At 41.7% G+C, this 17,221-nt stretch overlaps 2 protein-coding genes across 2 annotated transcripts in view; one reads left to right on the forward strand and one right to left on the reverse strand.

The window, feature by feature from the left end:
- The window catches only part of LOC106530356 (complement component C6), a 17,136-nt gene extending 11,331 nt beyond the window's left edge, over window positions 1-5,805 (forward strand). The window contains exons 11-19 of the mRNA XM_014025952.1: window positions 697-863; window positions 1,138-1,363; window positions 2,657-2,825; window positions 2,899-3,010; window positions 3,082-3,214; window positions 4,053-4,247; window positions 4,333-4,420; window positions 5,073-5,317; window positions 5,396-5,805. Coding sequence (XP_013881406.1) covers window positions 697-863; window positions 1,138-1,363; window positions 2,657-2,825; window positions 2,899-3,010; window positions 3,082-3,214; window positions 4,053-4,247; window positions 4,333-4,420; window positions 5,073-5,317; window positions 5,396-5,574 — 1,514 coding nt within the window. The 3' untranslated portion in view covers window positions 5,575-5,805. The remainder of the gene's footprint in view (window positions 1-696; window positions 864-1,137; window positions 1,364-2,656; window positions 2,826-2,898; window positions 3,011-3,081; window positions 3,215-4,052; window positions 4,248-4,332; window positions 4,421-5,072; window positions 5,318-5,395) is intronic.
- c7b (complement component 7b) lies at window positions 5,618-13,881 on the reverse strand. The gene is made up of 18 exons (XM_014025953.1): window positions 13,661-13,881; window positions 13,520-13,572; window positions 13,275-13,350; window positions 12,344-12,485; window positions 12,105-12,249; window positions 11,242-11,380; window positions 10,979-11,107; window positions 10,389-10,632; window positions 9,501-9,614; window positions 9,233-9,399; window positions 8,893-9,121; window positions 8,622-8,793; window positions 8,428-8,515; window positions 8,106-8,238; window positions 7,750-7,941; window positions 6,469-6,568; window positions 6,179-6,360; window positions 5,618-6,110 (listed from the first exon to the last, which is right to left on the reverse strand). Exons 1-18 carry the CDS (start codon window positions 13,664-13,666, stop codon window positions 5,932-5,934), a joined length of 2,490 nt encoding a protein of 829 aa, XP_013881407.1. The 5' UTR covers window positions 13,667-13,881; the 3' UTR covers window positions 5,618-5,931.
- Window positions 13,882-17,221: the final 3,340 nt, after the last annotated feature.

Genomic DNA, 17,221 nt, shown 5'->3' on the forward strand with positions numbered 1-17,221 from the left:
TAAGATTTTAGCTAGTCATTTGCTACATTTAGGTGTTTTTTGTTGCTTTTAGCTAGCCTTTTGCTCCTTGCTACTTTTAGCTGTTACCTGGTCATTTTGCTGCTTTTACCTTTAACCTAGTCATATACTACTTTTAGCAACTGTTTTATACTTTTAGCTAGCATATAAGGCTTTTAGCTGTTCTTTCGTGACTTACGATTTTAGCTAGAAGCTACTTAGTGACAATTATAATATTTTTATCTGGCTTTCTGTTACTTTGAACTAGGCTTTTTTGTAACTTCAACTTTTAGCTAGYCGTTTGTTGCTTTAGCTGCACATTTGCTACTTTGGGTTTAAACTAGTCGCTACATTTAGTGACTATTATGGTTCTTTTAGATGGCTTTCTCTTACCTTTAGCTAGCCTTTTGCTATTTTAGCTTTTAGCTAGCYTTTTGATAATTATCATTTTGTATTTTTCAAATTCATCTACTCATTTGCTACTTTTATTGATTGTTTTGGTTTTAGCTATTCTTTAGCTTTTAGCTAGATATTTTCTACTTTAGCTTTACTTTCTCTTTTAACCAACCTTTTGCTACGTAGCTTTTACCTYGCCTTTTGTTACATTACGCTACAAGTTATCATGTTGCATGTTTTAGCTAATGTCCTTCTGTTTTTAGCTTTAGATTTTCAGCCTCGTTAACAACCGGCTGTGTCCAGGTTCGTACGTCCAGTCAGCAGAGAAATCTTTCTCCATGGTGAAAGGAGGCAGAACCAGAGAGGCCGCAGCTTTGGCCTGGGAGAGACAGGGTCCTGCTCCGGACCGGACCTCCTACAAGAACTGGGCCAAGACCGTGCTCGAAAACCCCGCCGTGGTGGACTACCAGGTGAGGCCCAGAGATCTTCACAGAAACACTCAAACTGTCCGAGGTGGGGTGATGTTCAGTCAGTATCTTACCTGCAGYAGACAGTAGTCAGAGTCTCAGTTTGGAGAAACTGGGGGAGTCAAGCTAACAGACAGAAACTTATTTAAAAAAACAGTTTCTGTCTGTTTCTCTTTATTAAACAAACTGAGACAGCTGTCTGCTGCAGGTAAGACACTGACTGATCAGAAACCTGACGTTCTTTTATGAATCTCACGATGTGTCCGCGTTCGTTCAGATGCTTCCCATCGTCGATCTGGTCCGGGGAATTCCCTGTGCCGTGACGAAGAGGAGGCACCTGAGGAAGGCCCTGCTGCAGTACCTGGAGGAGTTCGACACCTGTAAGTGTTCGCCGTGTCCCAACAACGCCAGGCCCGTTCTGTCCGGGACCGAGTGCAAGTGCGTCTGCCAGACCGGAACCTTCGGTACCAACTGTGAGAAACGGGCTCCGGACTACACCTCAGGTACGCAGACGGTCCAGGATCAGGTTGATTAAAGCCGGGTTATATCAACGATCTGCGACCTGTCAGTATCTTACCTGCAGCAGACGTCTGTAGGCAAATTTTAAAAATGTCGCTAACATTGCTGCTTTAAAGGGCCTGTGACATCCTTAAACTTCAGACACACAAAGTCACAGAAAATATCTTTATATTTAAGAAAATTACCATAATACTGTACATATGATTTTACCTATTTTGTCTCTTAACTGGCATATTTTCTTTTGAATTTGGCTCAGCAAAGTGAAACAGGAAGTGACATCAAAGGGGAACTCTTTGGAAAAGAAAGTCTCTAATCTTTGTTTGTTGAAACAATCTTATTTAAACTCTTCCTAATCTCTGATAGTGACTCAAATTAATCTAAAGAGACATCAGATTCTTCTTTAATTATTAATTATTATTTAATTATTATTAACACCGCGGTCAGTTTAACGAGCTGCTGACCCACATCGGAGCTGATATCTCCAGCCAGAACATCAACTGCAGACGGTCCATTTCAGCTAAAGAGCAGCTGTCCGTCTGTTTAAACCGTCACGTTGAAAAATGATTCTCTGATAGGTTGACGCGGCACGTCGAGCAGCAAAATTTCAGATTTTTGAACTCGAGCGTTGGCTGCTTTGGACGCACCGCCTGCATGTGTAGTGTCCAAGAGTGGGGGCCTCTTCTCAGGAATGTACAGATGTGATGTCTCTTGGTTTTCCAGCTTCAGAGCTCGGCACATATTACCATATTAGGAAGAGGAAAGCTTAAGGTATACCGTGACAAAATTTATGGTACATCTGTGAAGCCTATAAAGAGCCTTGTACKCCCCCGCTCTTGGCCTTCGTACTTCATCTTTCTTACTTGGTGAATCATTTGGCTTTGGAGGCCATAATTTAGTTTTTGGCTGTAATCTCCTGGACTGCAAAATAAAGATTCTTGCTGTTCAACCAGCCTGTTTCAGAGTTCCTCTCTTCATTGAGCTGCAGCAGTTCCACAGAACTAGAAGACGAGGTTATTTCACCTCACACGTCAAACGCTCTACCGCTTCAGACACGTAGACCCGTAGACGCGAGTCCACCATAGACTTTACATGTAAACCGGCCGCTSAAAACTTTATTTACTGCTCAAAACACATCTGGTGTGAACCCAGCTTTACTGGAACCAGGAAACAAAAACAGAATTTGACKCGAATGTTAAATTCAAGGAATAAAGCCACACAGTTCCTTAAAGGCCATGTCCAATCCAGTAACACAGATCAGTGGTTTGATCCTGCCACAGAGGCGGTGGATGGTTACTGGAGCTGCTGGAGCCCATGGAGTAGCTGCGGCGGCACCATGAGGAGGCACCGGACCAGGAAGTGCRATAACCCCGCCCCCCTCAGTGGAGGACAGCCCTGCGAGGGTCCGAGCCGACAGGAGGAGCCGTGTCACATCTCTCTTTTTGAAAAGTAAATGATGAACTGCAACTGTTTTTTTTTAACAAGAACAAATTAGAACATAAGGTCCTGTTATCTCCTGCAGGCAGGAGTCCTGCGACAACGACAACGACTTCACGGTGGGCTGGAAGGACGAGCTGCCGCCGGGGGTCCAGGGCTGCCTGAGGCCAAAGAGGCCAGCCAACAGCTTCCTCAGAGTAACAACAGAAACACTCGTCTTTGTTTTCTCTACGGGACAAAAGTTTCAGATTTTGTTTCTTTCTGACAGAAAGCCAAACAGTACTACAGCTTCGGTGAGGATGAGGAGTTCCAGTGCTTCACTGGATTTGAACTGGAYGGTTTTCAGTTCATCAGCTGCCTTCCTGATGGGACCTGGAGACCACCGAGTGGACGCTGTGTCAGTGAGTCCGTTTACCTCCAGTCTGTACGAGACGAGAGCTACAGAGGCTAACGCTTCATAAGTACTGGCCCACATAACGGACAGGTGTGGGCCAGGTCTGCACCACTGCTGGCATGGCAGGTGGTTTGTCACCCGGATGTGGGCCAGGTCTGGCAATGATGGCACTGTTTCTAAGATGGCATGCCACAACTGGCCCAGATCTGTCAATCCTACAAGTGGCCCAGTTGTAGTTTGATTTATGTAAGCCAGACCTGTCAATGCCACAACTGGCCCTGTTGTGGTTTGGTTCAGGTGACCCAGACCTGTCAATGCCACAACTGGCCCGGTTGTGATTCAGTTTAGGTGGCCTAGATCTGTTGATGCCACATCTGGCCCAGTTGTGGTTTATGTGGCCCAGATCTTTCAATGCCACAACTGGCCTGGTTGTGGTTTGGTTAGAGTAAGCCAACAAATTGCCGTCATTCTTTGTGGTACCTGGGCTGAGTRTTAGAGTCTGCCTCATGTGGGCCAGATCTATGCCTTACATATTTTGCTGTGTGGGAATCTAGACAGATTCTAAGTGAAAATTTTTTCTCACCATTTTATCTCCATTTAGTCACCACTAGTTGCAGCCCGATGAGTCACAGTCTTCATGTATAAAATATAAGAGCGTATCATCAGCGTAACAATGAATATTTAGCCTGTGCTGTTGAGGAAAACATGTATAAATAAAAAATAACTGGTCCAAGTACTGAACCCTGAGGGACTCCAGCTGAATCTTTTGTTCAGTGGGTAAAAACCACACAGTAAGAAACTCTTTGTCTTCACTTTAAAAGCGTTTCTGTGGTTTTTATTTTTAGGAAGGCTTTGCGTCCCTCCGGAAATCCCAGACGACATGACGCTGTTTCCCGCCAAAGATGTGTACAGAGTGGGCGAATGGTTCGGTCTGAACTGCAACGAGCCGGGCCTGCTGCCGATGCCACGAGGCACGTACAGGTGCAACAGCAAACTCACCTGGGAGCCTCCGGTACCTGCTGACCTGCGCTGCACCAACGGTACGGTTCAATGAACGGTTTGAGTTCTCGCAGCTTCACATGATCACAAACAAAAACAAAYGTTTTGTTTTGTTTCTGTGAGCAGAAGATCCATTTGTTCCTGACGGTCAGTGCGGTCTGGGACAGACGCTGCAGGGCTCTCGATGTGTCTGCGTCCAGCGAGAAAGCTGCCTGTCAGTTCAGTTTTGCTGAGTCAGCATTCACACGACTGTTTGTAGTTTCTATAAAAAACATAGTTTTTTGCTTTAAATATTTAAAGTATAAAACTATGGTAATAATAATGATAATGAATAATTATTGTTCCCTTTGCTCTTTTAAGCCTTTATGCTACTTTTACCTGTTATCTTAGCTGCTATAGTCTTGCTGATTTTAACTTTTAGTTACTACGCTAATTTAAAGCATTATCTATGGCTCTCTTTAGCTATTAGCTGCTTATTTTTTATATATTTACTTTTCTTTAGACGCAGATAGTCTCATCTACATGTACGTGCTACTACTGTTCTGCTTGTTTTAGCTTTTAGCTAACGTTTAGCTGGTTTTTGTTCATAGTTATGCTAATTTTAGCCATTAGCCACTGTTTTCTTCTGATAGCGTTTAGCTCCTGTACTGTTTAATTTAGCTTCTAGCTCTGCTGATTTTTAACTAGCTTTCAGTTTAACAAGTTTTAGCTATAAGATGTGGTTTTGAATGTTTTACCTTTTCACAGATTTGCCTAATTTAGCTCGTGTGCAGATCCTTTAAACTATCGGCTGATATTCAGGTTTTACAAAAAGGTTTGATCTTTTATTATTTATGTTTTTTAATTGATTGTAAAAACCCCGACAGCTCCCATCCGGAGAGTCTGTGCGTGCTGAACGTGAACATCGACGTGGCCGTGTCCACGTCCCTCTGCTCCTTCCACGCGGCCCGGTGCCACGGCGACCCGCTCCTCTTCATCCACCAGGGACCGTGCGACCCGGCGGACTCGTCCAAACTGGAGTGGGCCCGGTTCCGAGCCAAGATGTCGCCCAAGAGCTCCGAGCAGAAGCCGTGCGATCTGGACACGTGTTACGAATGGGAGACCTGCTCAGGTAGGGACCAGGACCAGAACCAGACGGGTTTAAACCTTAAAGTGAGTCACATCCGGACTTCTCCTCCCTTCCTTCCAGCGTCTAAGACCTGCCAGTGCAAATCTATTCCCGAGTGCCCCAGAACCGGAGCCCACATGTTCTGCGTGAAGCTGTCGGCCCAGAGGACCCGCAGCATGACCCTGTGCGCCACGGCCGCCCTGCGGTGCGGGAACCATCAGTTTGAGATCCTGAAGGAGGGCGTTTGTGAGAGCAGATGATCCTGAAGCTTCACCTCCAAAAAACAGCTTTAAAGAGTTAAGAAAATGTTAAAAATGTTTATTTTTATTCATCTACAGTGCAGTGAAAACACCAACAAGATATTTTATATGAAAACACAAATCAGATTAAAAAAAGAAGAAAAAATCTGTCAGTTTTTGTCAAATAATAAAAAAACCTTAGAAGTTTTTGTACTAATCGCTTCATAAAATCAAATAAAAACTTTAAACGTATTTTTGACAGTTTTGTCTTTATTTTCTGTAATAAAATCATTTATCTGAGACGTTGAATCAGAACACGAGGAGGAAAAAAACTGATCAAATCTGAGCTTATTTACAATAAAATGAAATAATTAGTTTTTACTCTGGACAAGCTTCTATTCTGATGACGTGGACGCTCTCACCAGCACACCGGCGGGCACCCACCTCGCACTCCGTCATGGTCACTGCCGCGCCATCGCCGCTGGAGCTGACGCACAGGGGGGCGGAGTCTCCCGGGCACGCCGATGGACTCTGGCAGATGCATTTTCTCGCAGATTCTGCGACCGAACGGGAGGATTAAAACGGCTGCCTTCAGCCTGGCGGCGCTGCGTGAGGAGGAGCTCACCCTGACAGACGGTTCCTGGTCTGCAGTCCTCGCAGGATCTGAACGGCCTCTCCTCCGGCCAATCACAGTCCGTGTCGTTGGCCAGCGTGAACGTCCCGCCTAAACAGCGCAACAGTCCGAGCCGACAGACCTCCAGCAAACGGTGGTTTGAGCCGATCCTGGAGCACAGCTGCAGGGAAGGCCTGAACCAGGTTTAGAGAAAATAAGGATTTTTATGATGGTTTTTATTTATTTATTTATTTATTTATTTATTTATTTATTTATTTATTTATTTAATAAATCGTACTCACTGACACTGATTCGGCCTTTTACACACACAGCCCTTTTTCCCTGGAGTTTCCCACTGACCACACTTCAGAGCAGGAGGAGGAGGAGCTGCGGCTATYAGCACTGAGAATAACAAAAATAATTATTGTTCTGCAACTTTTAGCTTTGAGCTAGCCTTTTGCTACTTTTAGAATTTGTCAAGAGTTTATTTTTATTGAGTGCTAGCTATCCTTTTTTTATTTAGACTGTCGCTAAAAATTCTGTTTTCACTTTTAGCTGGTCTTTACCATCTTTTACATTTTAGCTAAGGTTGTATTTCATTGTTTTGCTACTTTTTGCTATTTTAACATTTTGTTAGTTTTTACCAGATTTTAGATTTTAGCTGAAGTTACATTACGTTTTATTAAAAGATTTGCTACCTCTGGCTTTTAACTAGCTTCTTAACTTGTAGCTGGTGTTTTGCCACATTTAGCTTTTTGCTAGTCTTTGCCTGCTTTAAAATGTTAGCTAACATGTAGCTACTTTAGGTTTTAGCTAAGCAAGTTTAGCTTTTAGTTGGTCTTTAGAGTTGACATAAATTGTGTTTGTTTTATTGTGTTTTGTATTTATTGGCTTAAAGCTAGCTTGCTTTTAGCTTGTAGCTGGGGTTTTGCTACATTTAGCTTTTTGCTGATATTTTTCTTCTTTTAGATTTTAGCTAGCCAATTAAGTTTTAAAATTTATTTTTAATTGTTTTACTTGTTTTTTGATTCCTTTTTGCTAGTTTAGTTTTTTAATTACTATTTACCTGCTGTTAAATGTTGGTTAACTTTCAGCTACTTTAGGTTCTAGCTAACCATTCCAGTTTTAGCTTTTAGTTAGTCTTAAAAGGTTTAAATTGTATTAGTTTTATTGTGTGTTTTGCTACTATTGGCTTTTAGCTAGCCATGTGATACCTTAACCTTTTAGCTAAATCCTTCAGCATCTTTTACATTTTAGCTAGCCTTTTGTTATTTTAGGTTGTGGCTAACCTGTGCCATTTTATCTTTTTGCCCATCTTTACCTGTTTTCATATTTTAGCTAGTATTGTAACATTTATTAGGTGAGTAGTTACATTTAGCTTTTAGCTACCATTAGCTTCTTTTACATTTTAGCTAACCTTTGCTTCTTTAGCTATTAGCTGGTCTTTACCTGGTGACTTTAATTATTGTTTGTTTTGAGTGTTTTACTACTTTCATCTTTTAATAACCCATTTACCGTAACTTTAAGCTAGCCTGTTGCTACTTTAGCTTTTAGCTATGTGTGAGTTGTGTTTTTTTTTTTACCTGGTCTACAGTGAATGTCCTCGGGAGAAGGAGACCACTGCAGACTCGGACTGCACAGAATCTCTGACATGTGCTCGTTCAGCACCAACCCGGCGGGACAGGACAGGGACACTCTGTCTCCAATCTGATAGGTCTCCCTGGTGGGTGTGGCTAYGACTGAGGGGTTGACTGGAGGACGTCTACACGTGGAACCTGGAGGAGAAAAACTTTGATTATCGGGAAGTGAAAGGAAACCAAACACTGAATCTGAATCTTATATTTATTGTAGCAATGACACTGTTAACCATGAAAGACTGAAATGTCTGAATCAAACTTCTGGTCCACTTAAAACACAAGTTTATGACAAGAAGACGTACTTCTACAGAACATCTGTTCTCTGCTCCATTTCTGGTTCTCGGCACACGTGGCCACAGCGTTTCCAACCAGGTAGAAGTCCTCGATGCAGGAGTACTGCACCGTGCTTCCAACAAAGTAAAATTCTTTAGGATTCTAAAGGAAAAATAGAGAAGACATTTCTTTTCTGCACTTCAGACGTGAAAGCACTCAAACTTGGTGGTTCCGGGGCACCTCAGGGCTCCATATTTGGTCCCATTCTCTTCGAAAGGGGTTAATTTAAAAAATATGGTRTAAAATCACCGTCATCTGTTATTTTCTCATGGGACAGTTTCCCAATCTCACCTCGATGAATCCGTTCCTCAGGTTTGGAGGAAGTCCACAAACTTTTGGTGGAGTCACAGAAATACTGAAGCATTGAGGCTCCATCATCCTGAGGAAACATTTTAGGATTTTATTTATCTAAAATACCTTAGATAGATATTTCTTCTGTGGCTCTGCAGATGAAGATGAAGATGAGATGAGGAGTCCATCCTTACTGTAAGTGTTGCATGTCAGGATCTTCACAGGACTTCTGCTCTGTTTGAGGTCCAACGCAGTGGCGACCACCTCCTCTGGGGGCGGGGTTGTTGCATGTTCGGGTCCTGGACCTTTGACCTCCCGAACAGGGTCTCCAGGAGGACCAGCAGCTCCAGCTACCGTGGATCATCCCTGGATGGACGAGAGGAAAAGATGACGACTCAAAACCTTGTTGGTCTAAAGAACGTTCAGTGCCCTCCTCTCATCGCTGACCCTCTTCTTGTGTCCTACCTGGTTGTTCTCCGGTCAYGGCGCCCGTTCCGCAGGCCGGTCCCGAGGTTCCAGGCCGGCAGATGCAGCGACAGCTGGTGCCGGTCAGCAGAGGCTCACCGTTGTTCTGGCAGGGCTGGCAGTGGCATGGGTGCTGCTCCGCCAGGTACTCCTCCGTGGCTTGTTTCAGATGCAGCTTCTTCAAACCTGCACACTGCACCTCCTTCACCAGCTCGTGCAGAGGGCGCAGCTGGAATGCACATTCAGATTTCAGGTGAGAACTATCAAAAACTGTAACATCAACTAATAAAATGACTAATAAGGTGGAAGTCTCACAAAGTTTTAAAACGGCAAGTTTTACCTTTTGATTTATGACATCAGGAAAGTCTTTAACAGACGAAGCCCAGTTATTGTAGATTTCTCCGTTAGCTTCTGGGTTCTTTAGATCCAGAACAGACAGAGCTCCGATGAAGCTGGGATCTCCTCCGAACACATTGACCTTGATGGACAGTTTGTCTGCATTGGTTCCTGCGGAATAAATAAAAATAAAAATTGACTTCGCGCTTCATTTGAATAAACAAATTTTAACTCACAAATTGTACTTCAATAATGGAATTTCTTTCACTCACGAGAGCTTGATTCCAAATGGTTCTTCAGTCTTTCACAGGTGATTTTGGTTTTCTTAACGAAGAGGAAGCGCTTCACCTTTTTCCAGCACCTCTGGTACTCAATATCTGTTACACCTTCAAACAAACGACAGGAGTACCATACATGAGACTTTCATTTGCAGTGGAGAATACAAAATTCTTCAAAACTTAATTTTTAAAACATGAATGAAGTGCAGTTTAAGGGATATTTAGATGTCAACAACCTGAATCAAGTTTAGTGGGCATGTAAGGATTTGTTATTTATAGTTAAGTACTCATACGGGTCGCGGTACCTCAGTGGTCAGTGCCACAGTCTCGATACCCTGACACTGCAGTTTCAATCCCAGGTTGTTTCAAGAATAAAAGAACTGCCAAATCTTTCAGGCAGATTTGCGAGCTATGGTGACCCCTACGGGAAGAGCATCTTCATCTCATGCCACTAAAGGTGGGGTCGCCAAGCAACAGGTCCAGGAAAGAAACCCAGACCTCCCTCTTACCCCAGAGACACTCTCCAGCTCCTAACAGAGTATCCCAATGAGATGATATATAATTCCTCCATCAAGTTCTGGGTCTGCTCCGGGGTCTGGTCTCAGTGGGACATGCCCAAAAAACTTCCAAAGGGAGGCATCCAGATCAGATGAATCACCTCAGCTGACTCCTTTCGATCATTTGTATCTAGGATTTTGTTCTTTCATGGTCCAAACCTCATGCTCACAGGTGATGGTTGTAACGTCGACAAGCTCTTTCTTCACCTCAACCGAAGCATCACCCTCATTATTGAGGACGAGGCCCCAATCTGTCGGCCGAGGGAGCAGCTAAAAGGAAAACAACAGCTACAACAGTAACAATATTCATACAGAAAGTTCTTACTGCTAGATGACTGTGCCAGATGGTCCAGCTCCAACAAGCCCTGGTATTCACCTCCGAGTGAACCCTCCGAGAGGTAGTGTGTGCCGTACGTCTGCAGCACCCGACGGTAGGCCGAGTAGTCGTATGTGAGGGGCAGCGAGGACAAGTCCTTCCAGAAACTGTCAGACAGGGTCAGATACTCTGGGGCAGAGTTCTGAAACTGGGCCAGCTCCACTTTGTTCTTCAGGATTATGAGTCTGTAGGCCTGGACAAGAAAAAGGGGGAAAGATTTGTTATTTTACTGAATGTTGGTAACACCTGATCCCATGACAAGTCTCACCTAAAACCACTTCAAGTTTTAAACCCAATCCCATCTCCCCCGTTGGCCTCTACTTAAATCTCCATCTATTCTTTTGTGTATTTATGTTAAAGGATATGTTGGCCCATTTATGTGGGATGTAAGGGGATCATAAAATGCTCAAAGTAACTGAATAAATATGAACGTTTGGACGTATTAGCTTCTTCAATGGATCCCATTTCCCAGAAGAAACTTTGCATCTGACTTGGGGTCAATGTGTCACCAAAACTCAAGTTCACCAAACCTTGATTACCTTGTTGTCGGAGACTTCTTTATGGAAGGAACGACGGTCATGTCCCACCAAAGCATTGGACTGGATGTGCTGAACGTAGGACCAAGCGCTCTCATAGGACTCGTCACTTTCCTCGTTATCTACGTGGACCTAAAGCCACAAAAGACGACACAGTTCAACACCTACTTTTATTCTAATTGTAGCTCCTAAAACTCTGTTGACTAACTCAGTCTGTCTGTGTTTCTCTGGACACTGGTCCGTTGACATGCTTTTGTTTGACTCACCTCAAAACTGTACCTGAGGACGTTCCGTGGCAGTCTGAACATCACTTTATGGTCTCCGCTGAAGATCTTCCTGCACTGTCCTCCAAAGTTCACAGTGTTGATCACACCTGCTTTAAGCTTTCCAGTTAGCACATCATACCTGGGAGAAAAGGCACAAAATGCTTTTTTATGACCTTTCAGCCACAGCAACAAATGATTCTCCAAACATGACCTGCCATAAGCCRATATCCAGTGATGGGAAAAGCTAAYCAAAATGTTAGTTTTGCTAAGTCATAACCAGCTAACTGAAGATATACCCTCGCYAACGCTACATTCTACGTTAAATGGCTAAACATCTGCATCTCCTTTGACCTAATGACTGGTGGTACTGACACAAACCGGTTGATGTTAGCTTGTTAGTTAGCCATTAGCGAACTTAAAGTTGGCAAARCCTAATTTAGCAGAACCTAATACCAACTAATAATACTAATACTAATTAACCRCTAATACGACTGTCACTCAGTCTGTCTCCTTCGAGCTGAAGACTGGTGGGACTGACACAAATCTGTTGATGTTAGCTTGTTGKTTAGCTGTTTGTGCACTTAAGGTTGACAAAACCTAATTTAGCGGAAGCTAATTATTCCACAACCAGTTTTCAAAGTTAAGGAATCTAATCTGCTAAACAGAAAATTTGTTCTGCTATTAGCTCATAGTAACTCGTGATCTGTTGGTGATTGAAGTATTTGATGGTGATGACATTCATCTACTACAACACMAATTTTTGCCTCAGTATCTGTAAATCTGACTGAGTTATATCCATTTTTGTTGGTGGAGGTTGCTAATATGTGGCGGCCATCTTGCATCAGGTTTTTTCTTCTACGTACCCTTTTCCTGTTAAGTCAGAGTTAGGAGGTGTTTTGTCACTGTCRCATGAATACTGGCTGCTGTCGAGGTGACAGTTTCGCTCATCCATACCATCCTCACAATCTTGGTCTCCGTTGCACACCAGAGACTGGCTGATACACCGACCTGGATCAGGATTGAGGAAACACTTAAATCTTTGTGATAAAGTATAATTTAATCTGCAGAACGCATGATGGATTTGCTTCATCGCGCAGCATACCTGAGGTGCAGCGGAACCTGCCTCCACAGCCGGTCTCGATGGGACATGTCTTCTGTGGGACACAGGGTTGTGTTTGGGTGGCGTCTCCTGAACATGGCGTCCCCCCAAACTGAGCAAACASCTCCACCTGTCGAGTTCGCACCTGAATGAAGCCGAAAATATAAAATATTTGTGGAAATTAATCCAACAGGTCAGCACGGAATTACAACAGAATTCGATTGAATTGGATTGAACATAACTATAACTAACTGGACTGGAATGATTTGGACTGAATTAGTCTTGAATCTTGAGTGTTGAGTTTTGTTTGTACAGAAGTTATGATATTATTGGAAAATAATTGGATATAAACTGGAATAAATTGGACTGAAYCACAAATAACTGGGTTTGCTTTTGTCTGCATTGGGTTGAATTGTAAGTAATTGGATTAAAGTCTATTGGAACTGGAACAAACTAGATGGAGTTGGACTGTRCTGTACTGAATTGAATTGGACTGTCGGTCACTAGATTCCAATTTGCCTGTTCTAAAGCACATTATAATCTAAATCAACTCTGTTCAATTGGAACTAGACTGAACTGGACTGWACTGAATGGAAACAAATCAGTAGGCTGTTAGTAATTTGATCCGATTTTGTTGGGTTTAGATTGAATTCTGTCAATTGAACTGTATTGGGTTGAATTGGACTGTGTGTTTCCTCCACTTGGTCTTTTACAATCTGTAAAGGGGACTAACATTCACAGATTTGAGCCATTTCATAGTTTTCTACGGTCAACCAGCCTTGGCGGCCATCTTKAATRTGGTCGAACTGGTTTGAAACGTTCAAAGATTACTTGATATCYGTTTGTTCATAAGATATTTTGTTATTGTTTCAGAAAAACATGATGATCCTTTCAGGCAGGAGGTGATCTTGATACCAGACTGAGCGGGGGGTACCTTGGTACGGGAGCAGCCGTCACACTCGGACCAGTCTCCAAACGACCCCCATCTACAGTTCACAGGCTGCTGACAGCTGACGGGACGAGAAATCACATTTATTACAGAGATACTCCTGATTTTGACTCTAATCCCTGTTTGAGTCTTACACACTTCAGTCCTGTGACTACACCAGAGTTACGTGTTTGATAAGAATATTCAACCTTTAAACTGCATTAAAATAATAATTAAAAAAAAAAACTTACTGAACCGGTGCTAAAAAGGCAACCGAGAACCAAAAAGCAGTTGCCGAGTTCAGCTGGAAACAAACAAGAAGACTTTAGTAGTAAAGGTTTTCAAAATAAAAGTCAAACAGACTCAGATTATTAAAGATTAATAAATTTTACCTTCATGATGTGATGTTTTGAGCTYGGTTTTCTCCTCTGGCTCAGAACCCTAACCCACAGGGTCGGATAATAAACCCTGGCGGGGTGGGGGGGCGTGGTGGGGATTTCTCAACAGTGTTCAGGGATTACCACAGTGAGGAAATCAGAACCAGACAGGCTCAGTTTTCAGGCCATGAGTCATGAACAGAGTTGTGTTCTGTTGTGTTTGTAGTCTTTTTTCTGGGATAAATCCAATGACAGCCTGTGTTCATGACTCTACAGGAGAACAGGGGKGGGGGGGGGGGTTGCTTTATGTGTTTTGATTCAGGATCAGCTGACTCAGCACAACCAGAGCAAAGGTTAAAAAATAACCCCAAACATTTGGCTCAAACTTGGGCTCATTTCACTGTGTAAACATAACATGATGTCCTGAACTGGTACTTTTCTTTGTTACAAATCAAATCAATCGATTCAAATGTGCCGATGGACAGAATCTTTCATTTTAAGTGTTTATGTTTTATTGTTAAATAAATAAACTCCATCAAAGTGAACCGTTACTCCACAAACATCACATCGTTAGCTGATGCTGCCATCATGTGGTGGATTTTAAGAAACTTTTTTTTTAGTTTTTAGTAGAAGAAACTCAACCAAACTCTCCATACAATAAATAAACATCTGGAGTTTGCATTTCGCCCGMYGCCTTTCATGCCAGAGTTTTAATTTGAGATGATATTAAGAAATTATACGCAATTTCATGTAATAATGCTCAAATTAYGGTGAGGCGTGCTGTAGAAAATTCTTTTTTTTAAGCCCACGGACAAGGAGGAAATTCATAATTAAAATTTTGAGTATATGTGGTCTTATAAGGTGTAMAAATCTAGATATACGCTTAAATCTAATCTAGATGTCTCTTGTAGTTACTTGTATTTTATATTTAATCTTAACATAATTACAATCTAGTAACCAGGATAAGTGCTGGCGTACCCCACTCTGCTCTACAGAACAATATATTTGTAGGTAATAYGCTGTATTCATTAGCTCTGGAGCTAACAYTAAATTTCTTATCTTTAGAGATAAAACTAGGGCCTATATTTTTTAGCTTTGGAGCTAATAGTATATTTATTAGCTCTATAGAGGGAGCTGAACGTCAGACATTGTGCCAAATAAACTTTTCTGCTTAATAGATCTCTGGTCAGACCATCTCTGATGTTTTCATCATATTTATCCAGAATGATTGACGGGTAAATGTCAATGTGACTGTTTTTGTTTATAAGAACTAAACAGCGTACACAATTTTACAGTCTTGTTATAGCTGAAGTATGGAAGCCCATTTCCGCCACCCTGATAAAAAAAATAAAACTTGTATCTCATAATTATGACTTAGCTATCTCATAATTATGACTTAGCTATCTCATAATTACGAGATAGTATCTCACGAGATAGCTATCTGAGATACTATCTCATAATAATGACTTAGCTACCTCATATTTATGAGATAATATCTCATAATTATGAGATAGCTAAGTCATAATTATGAGATAGTATCTCATAATTACGAGATAGTATGTCATAATTATGAGATACTATGTCATAATTATGAGATACTATCTCATAATTATGAGATACTAATAGTAATAGTATCTAATATAATAATAATCTAATAATAATCTAATAATAATAATGATTTAGCTAAGTCATAATCATGAGATAATATCTCATAATTATGACTTAGCTAAGTCATAATTATGAGATATTATCTCATGATTATGAGATACTATCTCATAATCATGAGATAGCTAAGTCATAATTATGAGATACTATCTCATAAATCTCATAAATATGAGATAGCTAAGTCAAGTCATAATTATGAGACACAACTTTTATTTATTTTTTTATCAGGGTGGCGGAAATGGGCTTCCATACTGAAGTAAATATTCAGTACTAAAATATTCAAATGAAGTTTACTCAGTTTACTCAGAGCAGAAAAAAGGCCGCCTGTAGTTCYGGTCTCCACCGGCAGGTGGCAGCGCGGTGTCCGCCTGTCTGGTGAAAAGGTGCTGATCAACAGGAGCCGCAGGTTAAAGCAGCTGGAGGACCGATTCTTCTTCTTCTGTCCGTCCGTCAGTCCGTTCCTCGGAGTTTAATCTGTCAGCTCGAGCCGAGGGAAGCAGCCGAACCTCCAGGACCGCACAGGTGGGTCCCCGGTTCTGTTCCTTTCTGTGTGTGACTCCAACCGAACCATCAGAACCGGAGTGCTGAGCTCAGCCCGCTGACTTTATGTTTTCTGTAAATCAGATCCGCGAGCTGTAAACATTTTAAAATGGATATCATTTAAACATTTCTAAATATTCTTTCATTTTAAGACTTTAACTTTTACTTCATCATCTGATTTATTTCATGTTTTTACTTTTTGCTAAAATAAAACAACGAAATACAAGATGTTTCTTAGATTTTCTATAATTAAAGCCTAAATAAAGCAATTAAAATAAAAAGTTAAGGCAAAAATAATAAATTATCTGCAGCTACATTTAGTTAAAAAGTATGTTTAGCTATAAATAAAATGATATTTTATATTATTAAACTGCAGCTGAAGGTGGAGCCAACACATCTGTTAGCATTTGTTAGCAAAACAGCTAATGTAGCTAAGCTAATTTAGCTGCAGCAGCCAGGTTAATTTAGAAACTAAAAGTTTGTTCAGTTTTATATAAACTGAGCTGAACTTTGGTGGTAGTAGCTGAGAGTCAGACCCATGTTGTATTCTCTAAATACAGTTCCGCTAATCCGCTAATAGCTAACTGCAAAGCTAGCTTCTTAGTGTTTAGCATTTTTGCTAACTTTTGAAATTGTTAGCAAACCAGTTAGCTTGCATTAAATTGAGTTCTGCTGACATGAATTCAGCTAACAAAAGCAAACAACCCCCTCACCTGAAGCGTTGCCCACCTGTGCTACTTTGTGTGTTAGCATCTTTAGCATTTTGCAATTCACCTACGTGAGGTTTTAACTGTGTTTGTGTCACAAATTCTGATGTTTCTGTGGCTAACACACGTCTTGAGTTAGCAGTTAGCATTAGCTTTCAGTCATTTATTTATCTGTTTAGCGAGTTAGGATTTGCAAAGCTAATTTTTTACAGCTAATGCATTAGCATTTAGCTGTGCCCACCACTGCTGAATGCTAACAGAGCATAAAATCTGGACTTTGAACCGAACCTCAGAGTCAGAGATCTGGTGGTCCGCTTCTGAATCGTCTCCAGAACCAAACCCAACAAGTCGCCGCCCTTCGGGTTTCATGTTGTGCAGCCRGGTGATGAACTTTTAATTAATCCAGCATTAATGGGACAGAGAGAAAACTGGTGTTTAGATCGTATTTAATCAGCTGCTCCAAACATTTGGGGGCGGAGCCAGAGAGGTGGCACCTGATTGGCCACCCCAGGTGCCACCCCCAAATACACCAGGGTTGTTACAGTGGCAGCCTGTGGGCCATTTCTGAGCTGCCAATTGTTTTTAGTTATTATTTGTATCTTCTTTTATTTTTTAACTTAATTTAATATAAAAATAGATTTCAAATCATTTGTAAATTAAAAAT

Source organism: Austrofundulus limnaeus, unplaced genomic scaffold, assembly GCF_001266775.1.
Source record: "Austrofundulus limnaeus strain Quisiro unplaced genomic scaffold, Austrofundulus_limnaeus-1.0 Scaffold512, whole genome shotgun sequence".
Lineage (NCBI taxonomy): Eukaryota > Metazoa > Chordata > Actinopteri > Cyprinodontiformes > Rivulidae > Austrofundulus > Austrofundulus limnaeus.